At 41.8% G+C, this 20,609-nt stretch overlaps 1 protein-coding gene across 1 annotated transcript; it reads left to right on the top strand.

Annotated features, from left to right (window-relative positions):
- The first annotated feature begins 1,626 nt into the window (after window positions 1-1,626).
- Window positions 1,627-19,706, top strand: LOC134459538 (uncharacterized). Its single transcript, XM_063211899.1, has 17 exons — window positions 1,627-1,758; window positions 3,338-3,501; window positions 3,790-3,814; window positions 4,138-4,251; window positions 5,031-5,180; window positions 6,783-6,874; window positions 7,687-7,807; window positions 8,082-8,624; window positions 11,751-11,767; window positions 12,193-12,355; window positions 12,605-12,768; window positions 14,979-15,003; window positions 15,108-15,221; window positions 16,172-16,312; window positions 16,552-16,670; window positions 17,231-17,354; window positions 17,680-19,706. Exons 1-17 carry the CDS (start codon window positions 1,665-1,667, stop codon window positions 18,270-18,272), a joined length of 2,763 nt encoding a protein of 920 aa, XP_063067969.1. The 5' UTR covers window positions 1,627-1,664; the 3' UTR covers window positions 18,273-19,706.
- The last annotated feature ends 903 nt before the right edge of the window (window positions 19,707-20,609 follow it).

The raw sequence follows: 20,609 nt of genomic DNA, 5'->3' as shown, positions 1-20,609 counted from the left end.
TTTTATTTTTTATATGGTATCTCATTGTAGCCTAAAAAACAACCATTCTTATCCATCTGGTGGTGGAGAATTAAAATCGTACTATTTCTGCTGTCCCACTGCCTTTGGGACACTGCCGTTTCACACTCTTCCATAACCAGTGCAGGAATTAAAAAAGCAGTGACTTTCATGTACATGTATAACTATAGTTGCATTATTTAATTTTGTAGGGCCTATATCAAAATCTCCACTCAGACGTGTGCATTCTTTTTTTTCTATTTAGGCCTGTAACGGAATAATGTAGGCCTACTGTATTCGTACTGAGCCGAACAGACCTGTACCGAAACGAGTAACAACTCTGTTCATGTCTTTACATTATGCTGCCTACTGTACACGCAGTGGCTCATGCAACGTTGAGTGAGAATCAATGATACTTATAGGGGTCAATGGTGACAATGTAAGAAAAAACAGGTGTAGGCCTAGAGTCTTGTTCTTTGTGAGACTTTGAGAAAAGTGCTATCTCTTACACTAATGAAATCTAAAGTAGCAGTTTGAATTTATTTTCCTTTTTTTAGTTTAGTTTGGTGAAATAAACATGCGGAGGAAGATTTTTTTTTTCATTTTGTTCGCATATAGCCTACTGTACCCAAAATGTGCGGAACTGTGACCCCATGGTACGTACCGAACCGTGATTTTTGTATATTGTTACACCTCTACTATTTTGTAATACAGTACTCTCATTTTTTGTTGTATCCTACATGTTTGAAATCAGCAAGTAATTAGCATATATATGATGATTAGCTTAAAGGATAACATCAGTCAATTTCAACATGTAGTTGTAATGCTCACACTACCCTGGACTTGTCAGTACCTGATGTTTTTTTTTCTTCTTCTTCAGCCTTTTCCAAGATCCTGGTCATTGTAATGGGGGCAGCTGTTTGATTACATTTCAAAAAAACATTTTTATTTATTCCCAAAAACACCCATAAGGTTATGCAACATCAGCAGACAACTAGCAAACAGCAGTACCTTTTGGGAAAATATTTGGAGTGGGCCTGTGTTAAAAAAATGTAAAATGTAAACAAACGCTGCCAGGGCCGCTGACAGCTCTGGCTGGGCCCAGGACAAAGTCATCTGAAGGGGCCCCCCACCCAATACATTCAATGTAATGAGGACCTAAATATGGGCCCCCTATCCCCCCAGGGCCCGGGACAACTGACCCCTTTGTCCCCCCTTGTCGGCGTCCCTTGCTGCCCCCATTAGAATAGCTCATATCTCGGAAAGGGCTGAGCTGAAAAATGTGGCATCACCAGGTAGCCTACTGACAATTCAAGGGTAGCGTGAGCAATACAACAGCATATTGAAATTGGCTGAAGTGGTCCTTTAATGGGTGATGAACGTTCACTTTTAAACCCCCAATCTAAAACCTTCTAACACTCCCAAATGCATTTGGGAGGCTGAACCGGTTCTACTGTAAATCAGAAATTGTTTTCTCATATGAGGTATCACAACGTTGCAGATAATGAAATAGGAAAATGAAAAAAAAATGTCCCATTGTAGGCCTATATTTTCTCGTTCGTTTGCATGTGCAGAGAGACAGACACATGACCAGTGTTGTGTGTTTTTGGTGTACGCATTTGGGACGCTCTGATGACCTTTGATCATAGTCTTACATCCGTAGAGTAATGGAGTCGAGCAGTTTGACACTAAACTTAGGTCAGCTGATCGCAACGTTTTTGCTGTTCCTATCCTTTCCACCTTGCCATGGGTTACCTGGAGGTAGGATCAACACCTGACTTATAAATACGTGCATCATGTCTTCAGTTCATAGTGTTTATAGCCTAAGAATATGTGTAGTGTAAAATCATTCCTGTCAAATAATGCCATGTTGTCACATACTGACTAGCAATACTATAACTGCCAACTTACCAGCCTTTTGTTTTCTGCTTTCAAACTATAAAATTAGTTATTGTTTGTTTGTCTGTAACTTTTACATGGTTAGTCTTTCCATTGACTCATGTTGGGTTGTAGCATTGCATAGGCTATATAAGCAAGTCCCATGCAGGTCAGGAGTATGTTATACAGCCTATACAGCGCACTGATTGGCTATGTACATGTATGAGTTGACCTTCGTTCGTTGGTTAAAGATTCTGATTTTTTTTTTCCTTTTTGAATGTTTTGGGGCTGTTTGGCCTTTATTATTACAGGACAGTATGAGAGTGGACAGGAAATGGTTGGGAGAAAGAGGTGGGGCAGGGCCGGGAAATGACCCCGGACGGACTCGAACCGGGGTCCCCGTGGGCATGCAAGCCCAAATGTGGGGGGCTTATCGGCTTATTTGTTTTGTTGTTTCCTCACTTTGAGCAGTATTTTTAAACAGGCAGTCGCAGTATCATGTCTGTCCAAGGCAGCTTCATCAATCCAACTGTGAGACAAGTTGATGTTTAAAATGCCTTTACATTTTACACTTTTACATCTCTCCTTACTTGGGGCTGTGTTCTTGGACATGTGCCCGTCAGATGTTGCTTGAGAGGTCACGACAGGCAAAATCCATGCTTGACGAACTGATAATCCAGCTCTGAGACAAATAGATCTTTTTAAAATGTCTTAACATTTTTACATTACATGTTTTATTAACATCATTCCCCACTTTGGGTTTGCCTGGCTCTCACCAGACACTTGTGTATTTCCTCTCAACTTCCTGAGCTCACATGATGGTGTCACCTTCCGAGAACTACGCCTGGCATAGCTCCCAGATGGATGTTGTAAAGCAAGGCGGTACCCAACCACCTGGCGAGAGTCAGGTTAGCTTTGCGTTGGGGCTGTTATAATGTTCTTGCCAAGGCCCCATGCTAGTCAGGGGATGCAAGAGAGGTTTTGCTAACCTTCATGTTGGAGGAACTGACAGTGAGACAGTTCTTCTATAAGTTCTTTTAAATACTGCACGTTTACATTTTTCCTCCTCCTTACTTTGGGCTGTGGGTGGTTACAGCGTTCTTAGACAGGTCCCATGTCGGTTGGGTGTTCCTGGAGATGAATGCTCTTTTAGGAACTGATAGTCCAACTGTGAGCTGAGGCAAGTTGATTTTAAAACTGATTTACACTTAACATGTTCTCTGTACGTGTACGGTACATCGTTCATTACGTGGGGCCGTGTCTTGGACAGTCTTGGACAGGCCCCATGCCAGTGAGGTATTGGAGGACTGTGTGGACAGGTCACAGTGGAACAACACCATGTTTGAGAAACTGAAACGGGCCAACTTTGAGAGAAGTAGATTTCTAGAATGACTTGAAAATATTCTATATTAATTACATAATACATATTTCCTTGCTTCCTTTGGGCTGCGGGTTGTCACAGTGTTCTTGAACAGGCCCCATGCCAGTGAGGTATTGCTGGAGAGGTCTCGGCGAGCCAACTCCATGTTTGAGGAACTGAAACAGGGCAACCTGGAGAGGGAGTGCCTGGAGGAGATATGCGACTACGAGGAAGCGAGAGAGATATTCCCCCTTCCTGACCACCTGGTGAGGAAATAAAATATGTATTATACTGTATAACTTATAAAATATAATGTAAGTAATATATTATACAACACATGGCTTTGTTTATGAAATCAAAACTTGATCTTGATTATATTGTGTGTTACATGTATCATAGACACGAGCGAGTGTCGATAGTGTGATGATATCCTCCTCTCATGTACTATAGGTTTACACAGATGAGCATATAGGCTACTTGTGTGTGTTCATCAGTGAGCAATGACTGAGGTTAAGATTATTAATTTCTCTGTATGTGTCATCCCCTTGTTACAGACTGAGTTCTGGAGGGTGTATTCAGGTATGTGGTGTGTGTGTGTGTGTGTGTGTGTGTGTGTGTGTGTGTGTGTGTGTGTGTGTGTGTGTGTGTGTGTGTGTGTGTGTGTGTGTGTGTGTGTGTGTGTGTGTGTGTGTGTGTGTGAGAGAGTGTACTACATATGACACACTAACACATTTCACCCAATCCCTTTAAGAGGACATGTACTGTACCTCAACTTTTAACAAAAAATAATCCATTTGGAATTCATTTGGAATGAATCGGGTTTGCCTACTTCTCTACTAAAATGCAATATTAGCGAAATGTCCAATTAATAGCATTGCTTAAGCATTATTTCTCTCTGGTAGATGCTGATGACTGTTTATCTCAGCCATGTGTCAATGGTGGGAGGTGTGAGGACCAGTTCCAGGCCTACATCTGTATCTGCCCCAGGGGCTTTGAGGGCCGAAACTGTGACAAAGGTAAAACACCCGCCTAGTGCCTACAATCATATTTAACAAAGCTGTACATGTAGCCTACATAATGCTCATAATGACATGGAATAGATCGGAAAATACAGTATATTAGTTAACCTTTGACAAACGTTGATATATGAACACGGGTAGAATTGGACACCAAATACTTGATATTGATGCCTCCGTGGCCATCTTGAAAGTCATCCATTTAAAAAGCTTGAAAACAGTTAATACCCATTATTCTTTCGAGTGTTAGCATAAAGGATTTAGTGAAAACCTGTCCACCAAGTCAGGTGGGCAGAGGCAAAGGTATGTCTTAATCATGCACTGGTAGTTGTTCTGGCCTTTGGCATTTAAGGAAAGTGACATGATGCGATGGTAGTAGTGACTCAGCACTATTCTTCAGCAAGGTTCCATCGCAAAATATTGCTTCACTAGTCTATTGCACATACTACAATATGTAACTTTCACATACTGTATTTGTATATGCATGGACAGTAGGTCGGTCGGGCAGTCATGGGTAAGCGATTAGGGCGTCAGACTTGTAGCCCAAAGGTTGCCGGTTTGACTCCCGACCTGCCAGGTTGGTGGCGGAGTAATAACCAGTGCTCTCCCCCATTCTTCTCCATGACGTACAACAGAGATTGAGCCTATCTGTGTCTTGACTTGGTGTGTGTGTGTGTGTGTGTGTGTGTGTGTGTGTGTGTGTGTGTGTGTGTGTGTGTGTGTGTGTGTGTATGCATGCGTGCATTCATGTGTGTGTGTGTGTGCTTGTGTCTTACAAGCAACCGTGTTTCAACCGGCAAACTACGGTTGTCTTTACCGCAATGGAGGATGTGAGCACTTCTGTGTTGAGTCACAGGACTCCACTCCACACTGCAGCTGTGCTGTGGGGTACAGCCTGGCCTCTGATAACACCAGCTGCATAGCCCAAGGTGAGCACACCGCAGGACATTCAGTACGTTTTCATCTTGGACTGCACATAGTACAGGAGAGACCAGGGAAGCCGAAAGGGGGGGACAGAGACCAGGGAAGCCAAAAGGGGGGACAAAGGGTCCAGTTGTCCTGGGCCCAGAGATAAAGGGGGGCCAAAATTGGGTCCTCATTACATTGTTTGTATTGGATCGAGGGCCCTTTCAAATGACTTTGCTCCGGGCATGGCAAAAGCTGCCAGCGGACCTGGTAGAGACCAAGGAGAGCAAGTAGAGATGGCAGCCCGACGCCCTTGGCAATGCTAATGATGCGAGTGATGTATGTTTGCCACCACCTGCAGATAACCCAAAGCGCTGCGGGCGGACACATAAACAGACAGACTGCCCAACAGAGTCACTGCAGTAGCTGGCTCAATCTCCTCTGGGGGGGCAGGAAGAGATTATACAGTAGAGGTGAACAAGAAAGCCCACTTGGGCCGGTGAGCCTTAACCCACTAAGACACTGCCCCTAATATGTTACCAGAATGGCAATGACCAAGTCATTAAGAATTACCAACAGTGTACTACCATAGTGGTGTAGTGCTGTGGTAGTAAATGCTTTACAGCGGGCCCTGCTGTGGCCAACCGGTAGGGCACTCGTCTACCATGCGGCTGACCCGGGTTCGATTCCCGGTCCGGGTCCTTTGCCGGCCCTTACCCGTCTCTCTCTCCCCACTTGCTTTCGGTCTCCACCTTCACTGTCCTATATATAAATAAAGTCAAAAAGACCAAAACATATCTTTAAAAAAAAATGCTTTTCAGTGACTATTACAGCGTTTCACTGGTGGAATGGCGTACATTAAGCGGGTACATTACGCATGCAACCATGTGCGACCGAGTGCACATACTTGCTTCAGAGCTATCAGAGTACAATGCACGATAGTGAAGGTGTATCATGTAGGGGGCAGATGGACAATGGGGCTCTCGTTAATATTTTCCATCACTGTTTGACTCTAACATCACCTCAACATGGAAGTTTGGAAGATCGTCCCTTGCGGTTCTGTCAGTATTGCATCATACGCACAAGTCTGCGTACACTGTTAGGTGTCTGGCACTCTACCGCACACAAAAATAGTATAAAATTTGCAAAAAGTGCATGTGCACCTGTATCCAGCAGCAAGTATGTCCCTGGGCTATACATCATAGGTCTATGAATGATATAAATGGACACCATTTACAGTATGTCAGTTGAGAAAATGTTCAGTCAGTCCACGGTAACTGTCAATTCTAGTAGTAGTAGAACTTTATTGTCCCCATGGGGCAATTGTGTTTGCAGTACAAACGCTGGCACCAGACACAAGACACAGACAGATATAACAGACTGCAATAAGCAGCAAAAAATAATAAATAAATAAAATTCTAAAATTCCAACCAGTAATCCATCTTGCATGGTTACAGACTAAGGTTTTCCCAAAATAAATGTAGTGTAGTGCAGGACAGGTTGGTGTTGGACTTGTTGGACGTTGGGCATTTGATACCTAATATTATTTGCACTTTTATCATGATAATATGATGCATCAAATAACATGAGAAATGCATATTTGACTTATTTTCATCATGTTTTAGTGAAATTCCCCTGTGGAAAAACGCAAGCGATAGAATTTGGCCCCAGAATCGTCAGAGGTGATGTGTGTCCGCGTGGGCAGTGCCCGTGGCAGGTAAGTCCATCTCTGTAATTCCAATGTACCATAAAGCATAAACAGGAAAAGTCACAGCAAAATGTACCAATGAGAACGTTTTTGCAAACTGTCTGAATATGCACATCAGAGCATGTTTTGAAGAGGGAAATGTTGTGTGCTACATTTCAAACTTCTCGAACCAGACTACTGGCTCCATGGCTACCAGCTCCATGACCCTGACCCTGACCCTAGCCCTCTGCTGTTATTAAGCGACGGCAAGAAATATTTAATTTCATTTCATGTGTGCAGTTAGCTCTTTGGTACCCCATGTGAATATTTTTTGCATGAAAACTCTGAGGTACATTTTGCTAATTTTTCAAAACGTTTCCAAAAGTTTCCAAATTGAAATGAGGTTGGGTAGGGGGAAGGTGCTTTGAAAACAGAGAACACCAACATTGTTTCTACCGTATGTACTGGAGGAGCTTGAGTTCGATAACGCGGCCGAAAGTCAGAGATGTGAATAACGTCAACTCCAAAGTATGGAGTGTTTTCAGGGTGTACAAAAGGTCAGAGGAAGGGAAAAGCTCTGAATTACTATTTCATATTTACTGGTCACATAAAACAGAAATGGATAGTGGAAAAAACAAGTCAGACAGGTGGACAAAGATGTGTCCGTCTATGCACTGCTGCCTTGTGGACACAGGAGGGAAGTACAATTCAAAGAATGCGTTTCAGGCGGACAGACAAACAGACGGGCAGACACACCCTCGTATAGAGATGCTAGGATGCATCTAAAAACTAGGGAGGAAATGTTAACCATTTTAGGAATCATTTAATCTTTTATTCATTAGGCCTTACTGAAGCGCAATGGGGGTTACCTTTGTGGAGCCATAGTCCTGAACTCTGAATGGATTCTGACTGCAGCACACTGTGTGTATCAGACTGATGCCAGTAGACTGGAGATCACAGTGGGTAAGTCTCAAGATTCACATGTTTGGGGTTACACATTACTCAAATATACAGTACTCCCCTGTATTACTATTGTGCATTGCATAGAGTAAATGCTTGTAAATATACATGGATAAAAATTATGCTCAGATAGAAATGATGTGTTGTGGTTGATGGCTTGCAAACAGCCCTGCTTTTTGCTGACTATAGTAGGTCCTTTTTTTTATCCCGAGCCATCCATATAACGTACTTAAAATGAAAAAAATGTGATGGGTGTCATTATGCATCATCCTCACAGGGGAGCACAACCGCGAGGTAGAGGAGGGCTCGGAGCAGTCTCGCGGGGTGAAACTCGTCATCTCGCACGAGGGCTACAATCACACCACCAAAGACAGCGACCTGGCCCTGCTCCGCCTGAAGTCCCCCATCAAACTCAGCCGCTACGCCATCCCCATCTGCCTACCCACCCGCGCGGGCACGTTCGGCCGAACCCTGGCCGCCATACGCAACTCCACCGTCAGCGGCTGGGGACGGCTGGCCCAATTGGGGCCCCCCTCCGTCATCCTCCAGCGGCTGAACGTGCCGCGGGTTCCCTCACGGGAGTGCATGTCACACACGGGCCTGGACGTGACCAGTAACATGCTGTGCGCTGGCTATAAGGAGGGGGGTCGTGACTCGTGCCAGGGGGACAGTGGCGGCCCCCTGGTGACCCGCTACAAGAATACCCACTTCCTGCTGGGCATCGTGAGCTGGGGAAAGGGCTGCGCTGCCATTGACTCTTACGGAGTCTACACCAGAGTGTCAAACTACTTGCAGTGGATAGAGGATCACATGAAGAGAGGCTAAGAATTTGACTCTAGATTCGTCTTCGTCTTCGGAAATCTTGACTTAATTAGGCTTATATATTTTATTCTATAGGCTACTACTGCCATTGATTCTTATGGAGTCTACACCAGTGTCAAACTACTTGCAGTGGATAGAGGATCACATGAAGAGAGGCTAAGAATTTGACTCTAGATTCGTCTTTTAATCCCGAAGCAATACAGGAAATCTTGACTTAATTAGGCTTACATATTTTATTCTATAGGCTACTACTGCCATTGATTCTTATGGAGTCTACACCAGTGTCAAACTACTTGCAGTGCATAGAGGACGACATGAGGAAAGGCTAGATTAAGTGAAAGTCGAACAAGTAATAATGTAGGCTAATAATAAAGTAATAAATAATATTTTGAAACATTTAACAGAAGAACAAGACTAGCGTACAAGTCCTAGTTCTGAATATAGATCATTAAATCCTGAAGGAAATGAAGGAAATCCACTCGACTCAATTATTTTATTTGATGCTACTACTGTAACTTGCATTGTATAGTCAGAGAATGCTGAAAGTACAGAGTAGAGTGTGCTGTAGTTGATTAATTCTGAATTACATTAACATCTCTAATCGATTAATCGGGCCAAAAAGTTGAGTGGAGCACATTATATTGCATCTCATTCACTTACGTTTAACAAGAATTATTATACAGTATGTTTGGATTGTCAGCAATAGCCATGTCATAACATAACTTTTTCATACAGCTCAACCAAAGGCAAGGTACAGCAAACATGGTTTTCTGCTCTACAGCTCACATAATTCATACTGTTCAAGATCAAAACTGAACTGTTACTGAAATAAAGTAAGTGGATAATAATGAAGCATGATTTTGTTGTTGTTGCTAGAGAATGAAAAAGAATATTCACAACAAATTGTTTTATGGTGACAAAGTGGTGAGTTGTAACCTGAAACATGGAACCCATTATCCATCGAGCTGAACAAAATCTTTGAGTTATGAGCAGATTGCATTTGATGGCCTCACAAAATAGAGGTTCCAAAGGTTTGGGTTTGAGGTTGGGGCAGCCGTGGCCTAATGTTTAGGGAGATGTTCTTAAGGGTTTCAGGTTGGAATCCCACCCGAATCTCTTCCTACATCCAATGGCCGAAGAACCCTTGAGCAAGGCACCTAGCCCACATTGCTCCAGGGACTAGCCAACACCCTATACAGTATACCAACTATAGGTTGCTTTGTGTAAAAGTTTCATTAAAGTGTAACGTAATTAAAGAAATACAATGGTTTACATACAGTATGTATGCTCTGATTTGACTGTAGGTCCTTAGATAGCCTAATCCAACATGCCTGCAGCATGCAGCTTGACCCTCAGCAGACTAGTGACTTATAGCTTTGGCAACATGGCTCTCTACTGCTGTCTTTGGGTCAATCTCTAACCTCCTGTCCTGCCCTGTTCCCGCCTTTTTGCTTGTAGCCTCGTGCTACACTGATGCCCTGCCTTTGTTGAGAAAACTATACATGTTCCCCTTAGTAGACGTATTATGTTCATTATGTCTTCTTATTTACTGACTTGCATACATTTTCCGCGCTGTCAGCCTAGGAAGAGTAACATTTGGGGGACTTTTCCTCATTCAACATCACGATTGACAATGAGAAAAGGACATTGAATTGTGGTTTTGATAGAAGAAAAGAGAAGAAAACTTATATCTTCAATAATATCTCTTCTCACATCATGAGGACACAAGCAAAAGGAGAGGTCAGGAGGTACTAGATTGAGTTGGACCCAGTGTCTGTCATGCTTACAAGTGAATCACCATTTCTATTTGAGAGTGCAGCTTTTCAGCCACAGACCACACTACATTGTGTGCAGTGGCTGAGACAGGACATTCATACGCCCTGAAGAAGGCAAAAATGCTGAGAGTAGTGTACGGATGTGCGCACAATCACATCCAGTAACACAGGAACAAAGACACGCAGAAGGATATTTTTTCCCGTTTTCTTCAAAATTCTGAGAGTCCTGATTAGCACCAAGGAAAAGCCTGAAGCTCTCCAAATTCCTGTTTATTTTCTGCACATTGAGGTGTTTTTCTTTTTTTTCTTTTTAAGAATTCTTTCACGTTAAAGGCCACTGCTTTGGTTCACCAGCGTTTGTTGATGTACATGACTGTTACAGCTTGTACCCCAACACAGTTCTTATCAACCACAATTGGCTCTGTTTGCACTGTTAAAATGCGCCAATCAGCAGGTAGCTCAACGAAAGAAATAAAGTTGCGAGATAAAGACGGCCGCTGGCGGCTGATAATAACTGCTTTCAAATCTTCTCTCAGTGCTTGTCTCTTCTGGTTCAGTCTCTGTCTCTATGGTGGCCTCTCATGAGTGTGTTTTACTGTCCTAACAGTGCATCGGGCTGAGTCAGGGCAGACAGTGATCTAGCAATACATTGTCTATGACAGCGATCAGTACAGGGGCGTAAAGTATACCCGCGCAGCCCCCGCGAGGAAAGGGGGTCCCATACGAGGCCGGGGGACCACATGGGCCCTTGACTTGAAGAAACGGGCACCCTCCACATGATAGGCCCTCTTTTTTCGTTCGGGGGCCCATTATTGGTAGCTTGAAGGGGGGTGGGCTGAAGTACTTGCGTTACGCCAGTAGAACAGTACTCATATTTTGTTTTGCTAAAACTGATTCAGTCAAGCGACTCATCTGGTCATGATCTGAACGCATCCTTTCTTTGTATTCCCATTAGCAGTATAGGCTATCAGCTACATTCATTATAGCCTTCCCATGTATGTCTTCACCGACCCTCGATTTCAGTAGGCCTATAGAAATCCAATGCAGCACTCTGTATCAAGGTGATCCTCTGACCTTTCATGTGTTGCCTACTGTAACATTTAGTCAATTGTTTGAATCACTCATACATACAAGTTCCTGTTTTCCTCTGCAATTGTAGCTAATCCTGAGTTGGAAATAGTGTGAATATCTAAAAGTAGAGACAAGCAAATCAAGCAAAAGCCAGACAAAAAGCATCCTACACCTCGGTAGGGGGAGTGAAGATTAGCCCAGCTGAAGTAGGCCCAGAATGGATGTCAAGTTTGCCTCAAAATGGGATTTCAGTTCCTCTCTTTCACATTCCTCCTCAGAGAGATTCTCATGTCAGGTGAGTTTACTGGCTGAATAATTAATAGTTTATAATGAATAAGTTAAAAAAAAACCTAGTTATATACATATTTCAGCTTGTTTTTTGTTTAGGAATGACTGCAATCTTGATTTTCTTTAGTTATCAAACACTCCATAACTATTTTGTAACATTGATTCATCATAATTAGGCCTATTTATTAGTTAAGCTATGTAAATAAATATTTTTAACTATAGCTGACACTGAGTCATCCTACTGACTCATAAAAATGATATATAATGAAATATCTTTATTTACATATATTGTATCTGAAGTTACACTCCCTATCAAATATACTGTGTGTCAAACTACCATCTTTGAAAATCACCTCTTCCTAATGATGAAAAACGTGATATGGTGAACTGTTTGCCAAGTGTATTGATTTTACCTGCAGCATGAGGTAACAGCGATGGAAAAGAGACTTTGAACACAAACCTATACGACTGACACAAAACACAAAAGTGGAAAAAAGATTCTACGCAGAAGTTCAACCCGACATGTGTAATCTGCAGGTTTTCTGTCTAACAGTGTTGCTAGCGCCACTGTATTCCTGCCACCCAGTTTCACCTGGTAAGCAAATGCCTTTTATTTAACAATTGTTGAGTTCTATGTAGTAGGAGCCACTTATTTTCCCCCTTCTACAGTATGTGCATACCATGCAACTTCCATGGGACACCCAAGGTCTGGGTGATCAATGGAGATTTCCCAACCCTTGCACATGTTACCAAAAAAATCAGTGGCATCTACTGTACCTACCAGTATGTGAATGTGTTCTCATAGTCGTCTTTGTGTGTTTTGACATAATCCTTGATGCTGCAGTGTTTCTGGAGCGTGGGGAAGCACATGAGGTACTTGAGCGCAGTCGCAGGGCCAACTCAGGCTGGTTTGAGGAGCTGAAAAAGGGCGATCTGGAGAGGGAATGTCTAGAAGAGCTGTGCTCCTACGAGGAGGCCCGAGAAGTGTTTGAACACACCAAAACTACGGTTAGCATTGATTATTCCTTCACTGAAAAACATTGCAAGCCAGTTAAACTTTAAAAAAGTAAGTTACCCTGCTGTCTTAAGTTTGTAAGCTAACTCAACTTGACACTTTGATTTCTGAGTTGACACAAATATAAGCCTCAAGTTGAGTTAACTTACAAACTTAAGGCAGCAGGGCAACTTACTAAGTTTAACTTGCTTGCAACGTTTTACAGAGTTCCTGACACATTGTCATTGCTAACAATGGTAGCCTATAATGGATTATTTTGCAGTCACATTAAACCTTATGTAGGCCTACTATACTATATATTATACTATATTATATGTACTATAAGGAACTAATTGAAATGATTACTTAAATTGTACCAGCTATGTTACATAGGCTACTTAGCACTAGCATTTGAATGTTGCATGTGACATTTCAATGGGCTAAGGCTTGACATATGCAACTTTTGCAACTAATTAAATATTAATTGTAGCCTACTGTATTTTACACATTAGCTACTCATGCGCTTCTTTGAAGCCATTCATAGTAACGAGATAGTGAGTTTGTCACTGTGGTACAGTGAGGAGAATAAGTATTTGATTCCTTGCTGATTTTGTTGGTTTGCCCACTAATAAAGACATGACCAGTCTTTCATGTTAATGATAATATGTATTATAATATGATGAGACAGAATATCAAAAAGAAAATGCAGAAATTAACTATAAAGAATATATATTAATTGATTTATATTTCATTGAGGGAAATAAGTATTTGATCCCCTGCCAACCATTAAGAGTTCTGATCCCGCAGATCAAATGGCACTTCCAATCAACTTGTTATCTGAATTGAACACACCTGTTAATAGTAACCTGCACAAAAGATACATTGAATCTGCAGAATCAGTCCATAGAATCAGTCAATCAATCAAACTAAACTCGCCAACATGGGACAGAACAAAAAGCCGTCAAAGGATGTCAGGGACAAGATTTTAGAACTCAACAAGGCTGAAATGGGCTCCTGGATATTAAAGAGCAAACTGTTGGTGCATTTCTTTCCGATTTTAGGACATACAAAATGATCATCAATCATCAATCTTAGGCCTGTCTGTGGTTCCATACAAGATTTGACCTTGTGGGAATTTAATAACCAGAAAAAAAAGAGATAAAGCACCTTAAAACTGTATGGGAGGAGCTAGGAAATGATCTCAAGGCAGCTGGGACATCAATCACTAAGAAAACTATTGGAAACACTTAATACCACAAGAGATTAAAATCCTGCAGTGCATGTATGGTACCCCTGCTTCAGAAGGAACCTGTTCAGGCTCACCTGAAGTTTGCCAATGAACATCAAACTGGATTAGGATATGATTGGGAGGTGCTGGAATCAGATAACACCAAAATCAAACTGTTTGGCATTAACACAACTCAATGTGTTTGGAGGAAGAGAAATGCTGCCTATGATCCCAAGAACAACACCTTCTCCAACATCATACATGAAAGTGGTAACATTATGTTTTGAGGTTGTTTGTCTGGCCAAGACACAGGACAACTTCACATCGTCAAGGAATGGATGAAGGGAGACATGTAAACGTACAATGCTGCATGCCAACCTCTTTCCCACCACCACTAGACTGAAGGTGGATCATGGATTGGCCTCCCAATATGATAATAATCCATAACATACAGCCCAAGCAACGAAGGAGTAGCTCAAGCAGAAGCACATTAAGGTCATGAAGTGGCCTAGACAGTTTCCAAACATTATCCCTATAATAATCCTGTGAAGGGGACAAAAGATCCAATTTGCCAAGCTACAGTCATACAACTTAAATGATTTAGAGATGATCTGCAAAGAAAAGTGGACAAAAATCATTTCTAATATATTCACAAACATTGTCATTAACTGAAAGAAACATCTGGCCTCTGAATGAGAAAACAAGGGCTTTGCCACCAAGTATTTTGTCTTCTTTGACTAGAGGGGTCAAATACTTATTTTCCTCAATGGAATACAAATCAATTAAAATATATTCTTCAAAGTTATTTTCTGGATTTTCTTTTTGATATTCTGTCTCTCCATATTAGAATACATTTTATCATTAATATTATAGAATGATCATGTCTTTATTAGTGGGCAAACCAACAAAATCAGCAATGGATCATCTCCTCACTGTATATACCTTAATGAGTGACAAATGAATATCAGTGTTATATGATGCATTTTCTTTCCCTAGGATGAATTCTGGCGTAAATACAATGGTGAGCACTCTACTCTACATTTTCCTGCCCAAAACAATATCATCCCAAAAAAGCTGATGTTCCAACCTAACAGTGCTGTCTGTCTGCTTTCTGATGTTTTACAGTGGTGGATCACTGCCTCTCCAACCCCTGTGCCAACAACGGGATTTGTACGGCCTTGGGAGAGGCTTACACCTGTATGTGCTTACCTGGATACAGTGGGAGAAACTGTGAGCAAGGTGAGGCGCACGCCACACTACATACAGTAACACAATAGTGGCAGTGTGATTCAAATATGATGTATTGTATTACTGTTTAACTCTCATTACTATGTGTCCTGCTGTTCTATCTTGCCATTTCATGGTTGTCATGTCTTTGTCTATACTGCCCTACAATTTCAGAACGCAGTATAATTCAAAATGGCAAACTGAGAAAAAAGGCTTTAAAGTTTCCTTTCTGGCCACGCAACTGTGTTGGAGGTCAAGTGATGATGACACTTCCATATAATACTTTTTCATGGTGGAAATTTATGCACACAAGAAAAAAGCAAAAAAACCAACATTCTCATTACTTTTTAGCTGAAAAATCATTATACTGCGTTCTGTTGTGGTATTACTGTCTACACCAAAACCACGGTGTCAATGGAGAAGTGCAGTATAATGCGCGTTATACTGCGTTCTTCCTACCTCCTAAAACCAAAAAGCGCAGTATAATCGTTTTTTAGCGTTTTTTTCTGAAACGGGACCAAGTTGGACCAACAAAAATTAACACAAGAAAAAGAAGGTATTTTAAAGCCAATTTACGGTCAAAACCCATTTTCGACCATTTTCAAGATACTGCGTTCTGATATTGTAGGGCAGTATATATGTTATCATATGGGATAGAATTCTCCTTGTATGACCCATGCAAGTGAAGACATTGACAATAAAGCCCACTTGACTTTGCTGTGACCATCACTGGGGTTATGGGGGAGCTCTGACTGTCGCACAGAGAACCCCAATTAGGAAAAAAAGAATTCTTGAGGGTGTTACGGAACGATCAGGGCTCATTAGGGTTGGAAACTTTTCCAACAAAAATAGGATTATTTGTGAATTATGTGATTTAGGGTGCTTTATTTGTGCAAAAGAATGGAACTTTTTTCCAAGGGCATACTCTGTTAACACAATTGTTATTATCATCTGTCCCACAGAAAGCCGGTCCATCTTGGAAACTTGTCTGTATGACAATGGCGGTTGTGAGCATTTCTGCCAGGAGACGGAGGGCACACGCGTCTGTTCCTGTGCTGATAGCTACTCTTTGGCAGCGGATGGGAAAAAATGTCTGGCTAACGGTGAGATACACATACACCATACACATACTGTGTACATGATGCATTATTCTACTACTGTATACTCTGACAAAGAGAAGGTCCAAAGATTTCTATGGTCACTTTGGTTGCTAAAACCAGTTTGGTTTAATCAGAAAGAAAAACAAAATATCAAAATGAAAAAAAAAATGAATTTCATCTAAACATCTGTAAAATGTATATGGGTGCGATGATATGTCTCTAATTGCATTCACTCTGTCTAGAGCCCATTCCCTGTGGCAAGGCTCCTCTGGACCCCTCCTTTGGTGTTGAGGCTAAGCTGGACCCCCGTGCCAGGATTGTGGGAGGGACTGAGTGCCCCAAAGGCCACTGCCCATGGCAGGTAAGTGAATCTCAGATGCAGTCAGGTTCATCAGTTGTACAGTACTGTCTGAATTCTCCTACACGTTTTATTAGCCTGGTGACGCCATCCTATGTACTCCACCCAAAGATTTAGGCTCCGCCAGGAGTCAACAGTCGCTTTCGCCCAGGCTAACATTTTATATACCTATGAAGTTGGTCATTCTCTGGTTGTTCGACCATGTGAGTCCATGCGTCCCTATGTCCTTCATCGTGATAACGTTTGAACAGGTGGATGGGTTTTCACCAAATCTTGTGTGCTAATACTCTAGAAAAGGTGCATGAACATTTTGGAGGCCAACACTTTGACTGCCGAGTCATCAGAATTTAATCTTTAAGAGTGCCGTTCTTAACTTCTTGGATTCGTTGCTGTCCTTAACTTCTTGAATTCGTTTACTTTCTGTGGAATTTAGCACTCAGTGACAAACTTTGAAGACCAAGTAACAGGCGATAGTGTGAGCACTATTAAAGTGTCAGTACAGTAATGTACTGTAATGTAAAGTATACACTTGACACTCCCCTCAATTCTGCTCTCTCCTCAAGGTTCTGCTGCAGTATGGGAAGCAAGACTTCTGCGGAGGAGCCATATACAAGCCCACCTGGATCATCACTGCTGCCCACTGTCTGGTGGACCTACCTCAAGTGAAACACCTGAAAATAATCGCAGGTACCGTAAAACAAGATTTTCCACGTTGTTCTTTGACTTCTTGACATGTCAAGTCACTTAATCTTGACATTAGATTGTTATAAAGTCAGATGAATATTATAGTTCAAATGGTTATTTTAGATGCTAGATGTTATTTACCGTTTATCAACATTTATACTGTTCTTATAGGTGTAGACCTATTATGTAGGATGTGGCCAAAATTGGTACTGCAGTCATATGCTGTATTGAAAAAGTATTTTTATTGAAAGTTAGGCAAAACACAAAATCCATAAACAACTTTCACTGCTGGAATTATTTTGTTTGTTTTGTTGTTTTCATGTCACAGGTGAGCACGATCGCTACAAGGACGAAGGAACGGAGCAAACCGTCATGGTGAAACAAATGATTTTACATCCAGACTACAACCCCAAAACGGTCGATAATGACATCGCTCTCCTGCACCTTCACGAGCCCGTTGAATACACACCACACGCCGTGCCCATATGCCTGCCCACCCGCGCCCTCGCCGAACGCGAGCTCTGGTCTGTCCACTACCACACGGTCAGCGGCTGGGGCCGACGCAGCGAGGGCGGACCCCAGTCCAGCCTCCTCCGACGGCTGAAGGTGCCTCGCATCCGGACGCAGGAGTGCGTAGAGAACAGCAATGTCACGCTGTCCGCAAACATGTTCTGCGCGGGGTACATCGAGGGCAACGAGGACTCATGCAAAGGGGACAGCGGAGGTCCTCTGGTTACGCACTACAGGAACACCGCGTTTCTGTTGGGGGTAGTGAGCTGGGGGAAAGGGTGTGCCAGACCTGGAAACTATGGCATTTACACTCGGGTGTCCAACTACCTGGAATGGGTACACGAGCACACAGCAGAGCCAGAGTTATTCAATAATACTACAACAGTGGCATCTAACACAACAGTGTTGTAAATTCAGTGTAAACGCTGAATTTAAAAAAGTGACTATTTAACTGTAGGCCTAATAAAACTTTACTTTAGACCTACTTCACATTCTGGTATGTGTCATAATGTATTTATGAATTACATAGGTTGTCTCCAGAAATAAAGAACACCTTTTTATTTTCAAGTTTCATGCCCAAAGAAACGGTAGCAATATAATTGGCATAGCAGCCCTGTGGCAGATGGTGATTTCAGCTTCAAAGGTGCTTTACAGTGAAAGGGGGCAAAGGTACGTGTAGTCTTTGTCAAGAGGACCCATAATTTCTGCATCAGACCTACTTTGTGCTGGTGCATGTAGCCTATGTTCTCTATGGTCACATCCACCAGTTTAGAACCAAATTTTGTGTTAATTAAACACTTAGAGAGTCTATTTAACATCTTCTAGAGCAGTGCTTCTCAACCTTTTTTGACTAAATGCCCCCTTGACCTCACCATAAGCCTCCCAACGCTTCCCTGACCTCATCATAAGCCTGCTACATCACCCCCTTCAGTACTAAAAAATAAAATAGGCCAATGTTCCTCCATTGCAACTGAGATTCCTCCTCCGCTGTATCCTTCTCAATGCCCCAAAGGCTCTCTCGTGACCCTCAAAGTGATACTGTCCCAGTTTTGGAAATAAGCTTATTTTACACCTCCCCATTTAACATTGAGTTCTGTGAGACCAGTTAGCCACCAGCTGGTCATATACCTGTAGGACTCAATGTTAACTGCTAGCTTGGAGGTAAAATTTGCACTACCATACCCAGAGAACGGTTGAAAGTACAAGAGAATGGTAAAACCCTATTATTTAACTCAAGGGGGGTTGAGAAACACTATTCTATAGTGTGTTTGGTCCAAGAGTACTCCTTAAGTGTCGAATTAACACTGCATTTAACAATGTGCCTGGAGAGATTATCTCATCACTCAGAGGACCAGGGGCACCACACAACCAATAATCTGCACACTCAAATGTCCTTGGTTTGAGATTTGTTCCTTGTGAATCTTGTGAGCTCAGTGCTTACAAAATGAACACCGCAATCCAATCTGTATGTTTTGTGATGTGTCCTAGACTGTCTGTGCTACTGAAGGACTAGTGGTAGTGTTTTTGAATGGTTTAATTGCATTCCATTCCAAGGTTGTGTGACATTTATTTTCTAGCCGCCTGCCTGTCACATGGTGGCATTCACCCACAAAGGAACAAGATGTTGAGATGGTGCTTAACATTGTAGATGGTTGATATGGAAGCAGATAAAGACAATGGTACTGTAAGTAGTAAAACCATACAAAACATAATTGGGTATTGTGGCTCCTATTCATTACAAAGAATTATGTTTGTGGATTACGTATGGCCAGTGATTTTCCCCAATCAAATCAAAAGAACGTTTTGTGTTGACATGTTAAAAAATAAAGTTTTGCCCTCTATAATGCCCCTGATATGTTTTCTTTTATTCCAAGAAAATCTTTCTCTCCTTGACCTGACCAATGAAGTTTCTTAATGTTTCCTAATTAGTCTATTTTAAATTGTAAAAATCATAATAAATCACAAAATCAAAGGAATAGTTGTGTTTAATAGTTGCAGGCTATTTAAATACATAAAACTGAGTGGCCTGTGTCCCTGAGACTGAGGAGCATTATGGATTATGTATTTTGATGATACATTATTGTTCCCGTCAAGATTTTGCCATCAAAACAAAGTGTATACAGTATCTGTATTGAAAATACAAATGATCATTGTTATAGTATAACCTTCTGTCAGCCAGCTCATGTTGTATTTGTGTTTGCACATCTGTGCTCTTAGAAACTCACGTCAGCCTACAGCTGCTCGACACTCTGGATGCAAATCGTTACGCCAAGCTCACTCAATAAAATTATAAATAAAAACTATGATAGGTTATTGGTAGAATAGAAGAGGCTACTTTTAAGATAATAAAAATATTTTTTGAACTTTGAAAGCACGATCACCTCATATTCTGCGGTAGTTTTCTGGACTGAGGGGTAAGAGAACTTTGAAAGGGCATATCATGATTCTGCCTTCTTGCAGCGCGATACAGTTTTGTGGCACTGCATACGATTTCACGGTTCGATACAATATCGTTACAGTCCTAGATAAAATATGAAATTATGAACCTGAAATGATAAGCCTAGTGGCACAGGAGGATAATCATCTACGTATTATATCTTTAAAATATGCTTTGACAACAAGGCTTTTATTTTCCAGATATGTCACGTTGGTGTTTTGAATGTTAAATGAATGTGCAGTATAAAACTGCCTTTACCCAGGTGGACAACGAGGCATGACGTCAGAGGGCAGAGGAAAGGACACACGTTT

The sequence above is a fragment of the Engraulis encrasicolus genome, chromosome 12 (genome assembly GCF_034702125.1).
Source record: "Engraulis encrasicolus isolate BLACKSEA-1 chromosome 12, IST_EnEncr_1.0, whole genome shotgun sequence".
Taxonomy (NCBI): Eukaryota; Metazoa; Chordata; class Actinopteri; order Clupeiformes; family Engraulidae; genus Engraulis; species Engraulis encrasicolus.
This window is presented reverse-complemented; position numbering and strand designations above follow the sequence as displayed.